A 9,240-nucleotide genomic window follows, 5' to 3' on the forward strand; every position below is an offset into this window, starting at 1 on the left:
TATATATATAAAGACAATATAGATTTTACTAAGAGCTGGACATGAGGGAGGTCCAGAGAGGAAATGAGGTTTTGAGTGTCTAGAGACAACGGGCTGAGAGAGTGGCTCAACCATACTAGATGTGGGGAACAGCTCTGCAGGAGAAGCAATGCTGGAGCCTGGGGAAGGAACTAAGCCAGTCAGATGAGATGGCTAGCGTGCTCCTTATCATTTGAGCAGCTGCTTCTACTGATACTTAGTGAGGCATTGTGTGGGAGGAAGCAGCGGCACACGGTAAGTTTTTCCCATGATAGCAGACCCTTTCCTCGTTCAGTGTTCACCTCATCTACATTCAACTTCCACGATACAAACAGAAGAAAAAATGGTTTCACAACACAAAATGTACTTTCCAGTCTACTTCTAGAAAAATATTTGCATCTAAACTAGCTGCATACAGTATTTACCAAGTAGATTCGGTGGTAAGAACTCTGTATGGAAGGAGGGCTCTGCCAAAGTTCCCCTGGGTTATTGTATGTCAGAAGACAAAAGACTGAAGCCGCATTCAGCGTCTTTAATGTAATTATCCGGTGACCTCTGCATCAGCTTCCATTCACAGGGCTCCATCTGACAGAGGCAGGAAAGTGCTCACTGCCTCGGAGACCTAAGCCAGCTCCTTACAACCAAGCCCTCCTGCAATTATCCCCAAGCTAGAGGGCAATCTCCACTTAACTTTTAGGCTTCAGAAAGCTATGGAGCCAAAGAAAGCTTGGTTTGTCTTAAAAAATGGAAGGAAGGCACTGCAGCCAGTCATCCATCCCCAGTGAGAATCTGAAGGACTCCCTCTAGACAGGTATTTCTTGGTCACTCTTCAGAGGGGTCCTTGGTGAAGGATGTACCCACAAGTTAAAGATCTGCCCCAAGGCTCATGGGGGACCTCCCCTTTTAATCTAGCTTTGAAACCGATCACCTTTATACCTCCAATAAGATGTGATCGAGTTTGTATAAATTGGAACTAAGGTTGAGATGTAACCCTGTGCGAAAGCACTTGCTTAGCATGTGGGAGGCCCCAAGTTCTTAAAACCAAACCCCCGGGTGATGGTGATGCAGCCTTTAATCCCAGCACTCTGGAGGCAGAGGCAAGCGGATCTCTGTGAGTTCCAGCCCAGCCTGGTCTACAAGAGCTAGCTTCAGGGCAGGTTCCAAACCCTGCCTTGAAAAATAAGCAAGCAATCATAAAAACAACAAACAAAACAAAAGCTCTTCTTCTAAATGGATCAAGTCCTTCTCTGTGAACCAAGCTATCATGTGAGTCTAAATCACCAGACAAAAGTACCAAATAAATACAGCCCCTTTTTCTTCACTGCCCCCGTTAAAGGTCATTCAACATACTGTCCAAAGGGGCTCCAAGAGTCCACAGGCAGAGCCCACAGCCCCAGCCCAGAGCATGATCTGAATCCATGCTGAAGCGGGAAGGCACTAACCCCAGAGCATCACCGGAAGACTCCACCAAGAGAGCATTTGGAAAGGCAAAACCGCAAGGATATCGGCCTCTTTGTGTCCACTGTGGACAGACAGAAAGAAAACACAGCCGTTTGCTTGAACTTTACGCACAATACATAAAACTGTACATTTAAAAAGCTATGCTTGGGAATGGGGAATGACTGTGAGTGGTGCAGGCGGGGAGGGGGGCTCCTGCTGGAGGGGAAACAACGATTGAACATTAGCTCACATTGAGGGCCGCACTGCTTAGCAATCTGAAGTGGCCTGGAATGAAATAGGTGCTTACAAATGGCCTGCGAGGGCCAGAGAAGCGGCTAACTGGGTTAGGGCATTAGCTGCCAGACATGGTGATCTGAGTTTGATCTCCGACCCCACTTGGTGAAAGGAGAGAACTAATTCCTACAAGCTGTCTACTGTCATACACACACACACACACACACACACACACACACACACCATAAACAAACAAATAAATAAATAAATGAACAAACAATAAGCAAATGGAATTTTCTTAAAAGAATAAAGCAAAGCACCGAGTGTAGGGTATTCTGCCGCGTGAACAGTGAAGGCAAACATGGACCTGAGAATCAGACATGGACCCAGGTTTCTGCTTTACCAGCTGCTTGACCGTAGGGCCCTGGCCCTCTAAGCCAGTTTCCTTGTCTGCTAAAATGGCTGTAGCAGCTCGTGACTGCGTTTTATTGCTGCAAGGATGGAATGGCATCCAAGTGTTCTTCAGGGAAAGAGTCAAAGCATGAAGTCTGGTCAAACAGCCTGTGAAACAAGAGCAAGCCAGCTTCAGTAAGCGCTGGGCCGTGAAGCGTGTAGGCTCATGGGTGCACCCTCTTTATCCTTGTCCCAGCCACTCAGTTGTCTAAATGTGAGATCTCTGTTTATCTAGTACATATTTGCAAAATTCCCATAAACTCAGCACAAGGAGTTTCTCAGAGTCATCACCTGACCTTTAACAAAGTCTGTCCTAACAGATCGCGAGCAGAGTGAGGACAGTCTGGACATACTCCGCAGAATCTGAGCACGTGGAGAGACAAAGGACCCCAACTGCGGAGCTGACTCAGTGCAGAGCTGAGGGGAAACAGAACAGCCATCCATAAAACTAACAGTGGCCTTTCCTTTCCAAGCGAGCATTGCGAAGGCATGAGTAAGACCGAGGGAGACTCGGGGAAGGAGCGTCCCTCTACAGGCGGACTGAATGCTGTCTTCTTTCAAGTCCTAACCAAACCCCTCCAGGCACAAGCTTCACAGCTTTGTGATACATTTCCCACAGTGTTACATATGTACTCTGTACACATATTATGTATACAACCCTATTCATCTATAATAATGGATATGAACAAAATATGGCAGCTGATTGTGAAATAATTGTCATATATTCCTTTTTGATCATTTTCTGTGTAGTCTAGATGTCTGAGATAACTGTACTATGAGGAAAAAAAGAGCAAAAATAAGTGCATCTCTAATGACAAAATGTTTGACCTGGTTTTGAGTCAACACTGTTTTCTCATTTTGGTCTGTAGAATTTTTATTTTCATTTCCTTTTCGAGGAACTCAGAAACAAATGATACTTATAGAACTGCAATTATATGCTCATTCAAATAACTGTGTTTTGAAAGTCCACACTCTCTTAAAGAGGGAAGGGCATTTGTCTACTAACCAAGGGAAGATCTTGTATACATTTACAGAAGATCTCATAGCTCCATCTAGCTCCAGAAGAGGGAACTCGGGGAATATAGAATTACACCCTACAGGCTGAACACAACAGACAAGGGAAATCAGGGTGAGCAAAAAGAAACTATCCAAGCACTGAGTTTGTAAGTATGGAAAATTTGTCAATTAACACTGATTAAGAAGAATACTCATTAGTTAATTGACAGTTGATTTTTCTAAATAAAGAAATCACTCTTGTCATTATTATTTGCCTTTTTAGCATCTCATTTTTTTTAAAAATAGGACTTATAATGTGAGCAGAGATTCAAACTGAACATTTCCTTCCCATTAGAAATGTTCCTCCACCTCACACATGGTTTTCAGCAGAGTTCTGTCTGGAGCCCAGGAAAACCAAGAAGAAGGCCTTTCTCAAAGCGAAAGTGATGGATAAACCTTGGAGATACAGAAACATGATTAGTTCTGTTTTTTTTTTTTTTTAAATTTGAACAATGGCTTGCTTTGACTTGTTTATAGCCTATAGTAAATCAAATGGAATGCCTCACAAATTGTCCCTGAGGGGTCTACTTTAAAATGTAATTAGAATTCATTAAAAGTCTACAAATATATCTTTAATCTGAAAACACAAAAATAAGCAGTAAGGTACTAAATGATTAATGAAAATCCAGCTAGGAAAATAACCATGGGCCTAAAATTAAGACACACAGGCAGCAGCTATATTAAGAGAGAGAATTTATCAAAGTCAATCCAAGTCAAATTGTATATCAGCATATACAGAATTGGGGTTTATAGTTAATAGTATAAAATTAAACAACACAATTCCTACATTATATTACTATGTTTTCAAATATCATAAATATTTTAATAATAGAAAACCAATCTCACATTTCTCTTAATGTTATTTATTACTGAAAACATGAAAATGAATCCCCGAATCCTTGTAATGAAAACAATGGATATTCAATTCAATGTGACTAGATTCCAGCTAAATAGTAACAACATTATGTACACTTCTGCCCTAACTTTGAGACATTCATTTTGAGCATTACTTCACTCAAATGGAGTATCATCTTGTTCAACATCATGGTCAAGAAGTTGTGGGAATAGCTGGAAGGGTGAAGTCTAGGGCTTTGAACCCACCTCTCATCTGAGTTGTAATCTTGCCAGTCCATATTCTGCTGAGTAATTGCAAACAGAATAGAAAGATGAGACAAGAGGATACTGTTCATCTACAACCCTTATGGAGACAGGGACAACCTGGTGTTTAGATCTAAAATATCCCATGTGCTTGTGTATGTGCTTATACACATACACACCCACACCCACACCCACCGCCCCCCCCCACACCTTTAAACATCATTCTATCTTATAAAGCAGGGAGGGGCTAGGAGTTCAGGATAGATATAAAATTCAGTGTCAACATACATTTTGTTTTTCTCAGGAGTTTTAGACTTCTTTGATCCTAGAGAAGAAAAATGTTAATAACCTCCATGCTCAGTCCGATGTTACAGGACTGGATAAAAAGAATAACAGCCAACATAAACAATCTCTCTACATTAGAGGGAAAATTCTCATACTGCATCAAAGAAGCTATCAGACTATTTTGTTGTCTTGTGTTTTTAGACATTCCTCCGAAAATATAGTCAGTCCCTATGCACACAAAGGTATTCAGCCTCAATGCTCCAAATTATGAATGGGAATGAAGAGAAACTGCTAGTGCCCTATAAGCTAAGTTATTTCAGCAAAATCAGAACCTCAGTTCCACTTAAATTCTGCACCCATCAAAGTCAGTGATGGGTGGGGGCAAAGAACACTTTTACTCCTGTTGGCCCTAAAGTCTAACTGAGAGCCCTCAACAGCATCCCAGAAAGAGTCTACACAAGCTTGGAAAACAATGAAAGGGATCAAAGAGAACAATATAACTCATCTCCAGCTGGGTGCTAGAGCCCCATGGAAATCATCTCACACAGCCTCTCCTGGCTTTAGCAAACCACATTTTATCATGTACAACTAGATAGCCAATAGCAGCAATTGCCTTTACAAGGAAAACAAACATCAATGTCCAGCAGTCTGTAGGGTATGCATGACAGTCATCAGGCAGAGCAAAGCCTCATTTTACCTTCCTGGTGGTAATGTACAAATTTGGTACACATACTGCCTGACCCTCTGTTTCTGGCCTTTAATGCTGTTAACCTTCTTGATAGTAGTCACTATGACAAGAGCTCACCACCATGGATAAAGACAGGACCTAGAAGATCAGCCGAAATATCCTAGCCTGCCATGCACCTTCCCCTCCTCAAGCATCAAGAATCTCTTAAGTTAGCAGTGTAAATGAACTCCATTCGTAGTCATGTGTAAATTCCAAACTATGATAAAATGGTATTGATATGAAATTCGATAAAAGGCCTCTATGGAAGTTGTTGAAGTGACTGAGTCTGACGCAGTGTTTTGAACATAAACTGAAATTCTCAAAGTTCCAGGGTTCAAAGTCCCAGCTGAAACACTGGACGTCATAAAGAAAGACAGGCCGAAATCCCACGACCATGGCATGACCGAAATCCCATGACCATGGCATGATGGCAGGCAGTTTTTAAGCCTCATGCATTATGTACCAAGCCTTCCACTACAGCGTCACCATTTACAGGCACTGAGATTGTGTGTAAATTATTTAATCTCCATTAACATGTTCCCTCATTTATAAAGTGGGTAAAATAATGGAACTAATATTAATCTAGTGGAACTGTTGTGAAGGAATATGAAATACACCTGTAAAGCCCTGGGTCCCCCAAACCGTTAATAAATAATATGTGTCACTTACATATAGCTTCATCTGACCTTTTCCTCAGCAAAATAGATTTACTGGTAGTCAGTTCCCAAGTGGAGAGCTCTATTGGGCCAAAATCAAAGAAAAGGGCCCATGACTCTCCTGGGTCTTCATGAAATCATCATGAAGTCCATCGAACACATCAGAAGAGAATGAGATAGAGACATTTTTCAAAGTGGCCGATGCTTCAGGCAGAAGGACATCTAGGAGGACTTTAACAAGGACAGCTCAGCCCCACAGACTCAGCCACTAGTCTCTAAGACCTAGTCCATGAGACACTTTGCTGCTCAGCATGGCCCTTCCTTTCCTATGCTTGCGGTAATAGAGGAGAATGTGAGGGCAAGTGTTTCAGTCGGTTCCATTCTGACTTGTGACAGTCGTGGGGAACAATTAAAGATCACTAGAGCACTGGTGGAATTATTATTTTTAAGAACAGTGCAATAATATCCATCCAAAAGAGACAAATGTCTGCTACACGCATCCCTGAGAAGGGAAAGGCACTATGTGAAATGAAGTGTCAAAGCATATAAAATGGTCAGGGATTTCTTTTTCATTACTGTTACCAAATTCCAAAATTAAAAAGTCAACAGGGGTATATTATTTATTCAAGGGACACAAAGCACACAAAACAATACTCAAAGGTGCATTTTAAAGACCTCCCGACACACAAGGGAACTGAACTTATAGGATAATAAAGATGCCATTACAGCCCATTAGCCATGTTGTAACAGTGCTGAGGGAAAGCAGCTATGGTTTGTAAAAACTTATTTCCACCCATCTCCCGGAGAGAAAACTCAGTCCAGTCTAGATACGCTCAGATGGAAAGACACACAAAAGGATGTTCACAACAAAACTGCAGCCCTACAACTGGAAAGTGGGAGGCCTTAAGTAGAATTGCAGTAAATAAAAAAAAAATTTAGAATGAAAGAAGTCATGTGTGTACATGTATGTACATGTGCATGTGTTTGTGTGCACACACATGATCCTGTAATCAGTCTGGAATGTCAGGGTAAAAACTGTAGAAATAAGTAAATCTAAGATTTAGGCTTCCAATATTTTGAATTCATGTTTTAGAAAAATCAAGAAGTCTTTACAAACTTTACAGAGCAAGACACTGTTTTGACAAGGGCAAGAATTCTGTTTTCAATTATAAACAAGTCAAATGCACATTGCCTGAATTGTTTATAGGATAATTTTCACACTCATGCACACAAATATTAATATACACAGCTGACAAAACTACACTTAACATATATACAGAGAACTATTTGTATATATGCACACATACATATATACCTGTAACGCAAATACTAACTGAACAGAGAATAATATGTAAAACTGTGACTGCTAACAGTTATGGTAGATTGTGTTTTTACTTTTATCTTTTCTAATTACAGATCCTAGAAAATGGTTGTTCTAATCAAATTGGTGGCCAATAAACATTTTAATAGATGTATTAATTACTGAATGATTATCTAGATAGACATAAACACAAACATGCTATCATGTTTAGATACAAAGAAATAGAACAAAGAGAGTTCATGTATATTAAGTATTAATTTCATGCCCAGCTTTTTATGTTTCACAAATAATTCCATTTGTCATTACAATAATTCACAGCCAAAGTTCAGAGAATAAGGAACCCAAACACAGTTATAGAAATAATTAATGATGGGAATTGGTTTCGGAACACTCTGGATCAGTGTGACTGTTGACAGTTCATTATGCTACTTCTTGGGAATCATGCTTCTTCCGATGGATTTAAGAAATGACCAATCACTTAAGAGTGAAATAAAATAATACTGTTCAACAGTACAGATGCTGAACATATCAAAGGACCTCAGGGCTACACAGGATGCCCCAGTGATGTGGAACACACGCTTGGTGAAGATACATGATGAGGTCAAATGGGAAGCCTGGGAGGTTACAAGGCTAGCATAATATAGACAAGGTTTGCCCTCAAAGGAAAGGCCACATTTAATTTCCTTACTCACAACCCAGGTTCAAAGATTCAGCACCAAGTTTGTCAGGTCACAAGCTCACAAGTCCAGACTCACTGTGTATTTTCTTCCAACTACCTCTCAGGCACCAACAACAGATCTCACTCTTCCTTTCTATGAGGCTCCAAATGTTAACTGTTTAAAAAGTCCTTCCTAATTTATCATTATCACATACCCAAAGCAATCACTTATTATTTTTGTTTTTGTTTTTTTTTTCCTTTGATTTTCTTTGTCTGTTCTTGAGACATGATCTCCCTGTCAAGCCCTAGCTGGTCTGGAACTCAAGGAGATCTGCATGTCTTTGCTTCCCAACTGATGGGAACAAAGGTGGGTACTACCATGCTATCTTGCTGGTTTTGTGTGTCAAATTGATGCAAGCTAGCGTCATCAGAAGAAGGAGCCTCAGTTGCTGAAATGCCTCCATGAGATCCAGCTGTAAGGCACTTTCTCAATTAGTGATCAATGGGGGAGGGACAAGCCTATTGTGGGTGGTACCGTCCCTGGGATGTTGACTCTGGGTTCTATAAGAAGATTGGTTGAGAGTCCGCCATCTCCCGCGGAGCTGCCGGTCTTCTTCTCCGAGCTTGCGGACTCACGGACAGGCGTCCTCAGCGCAAAGAGGCCGGACTCGGAGTCGTCGCCTTGAGCCTTGCATCTGAGAAGTTCCAGGTACTTTGTACAACCACTGTCACAGAAGCTGTGTGTTTTCAGTACCTTTGTAAGTGATGGCTGCCATCAGAAAGAAACTGGTGATTGTTGGTGATGGAGCTTGTGGTAAGAAGTGCTTGCTCATAGTCTTCAGCAAGGACCAATTCCCAGAGGTTTATGTGCCCACGGTGTTTGAAAACTATGTGGCAGATATTGAAGTGGATGGGAAGCAGGTAGAGTTGGCTTTGTGGGACACAGCTGGACAGGAAGATTATGATCGCCTGAGGCCTCTCTCCTACCCAGACACGGATGTTATACTGATGTGCTTCTCCATTGACAGCCCTGATAGTTTAGAAAACATCCCAGAAAAATGGACTCCAGAAGTCAAGCATTTCTGTCCCAATGTGCCCATCATCCTGGTTGGGAACAAGAAGGATCTTCGGAATGATGAGCACACAAGGCGGGAATTAGCCAAAATGAAGCAGGAGCCGGTAAAACCTGAAGAAGGCAGAGATATGGCAAACAGAATTGGTGCTTTTGGGTACATGGAGTGTTCAGCAAAGACCAGAGATGGAGTGAGAGAGGTTTTTGAAATGGCCACGAGAG

The 9,240-nt window shown here is 41.4% G+C and overlaps 2 protein-coding genes across 2 annotated transcripts in view; one reads left to right on the forward strand and one right to left on the reverse strand.

The window, feature by feature from the left end:
• Pard3b (par-3 family cell polarity regulator beta) overlaps nt 1-9,240 on the reverse strand; it is a 992,131-nt gene that overhangs the window by 693,628 nt on the left and 289,263 nt on the right. The window lies entirely within an intron of this gene.
• LOC126508779 (transforming protein RhoA-like) overlaps nt 8,509-9,240 on the forward strand; it is a 20,291-nt gene continuing 19,559 nt past the window's right edge. The window contains exon 1 of the mRNA XM_050154192.1: nt 8,509-9,239. Coding sequence (XP_050010149.1) covers nt 8,712-9,239 — 528 coding nt within the window. The 5' untranslated portion in view covers nt 8,509-8,711. The remainder of the gene's footprint in view (nt 9,240) is intronic.

The sequence above is a fragment of the Alexandromys fortis genome, unplaced genomic scaffold (genome assembly GCF_014885135.2).
Source record: "Alexandromys fortis isolate MF-2015 unplaced genomic scaffold, M_Fortis_MF-2015_v1.1 scaffold_40, whole genome shotgun sequence".
NCBI lineage: Eukaryota > Metazoa > Chordata > Mammalia > Rodentia > Cricetidae > Alexandromys > Alexandromys fortis.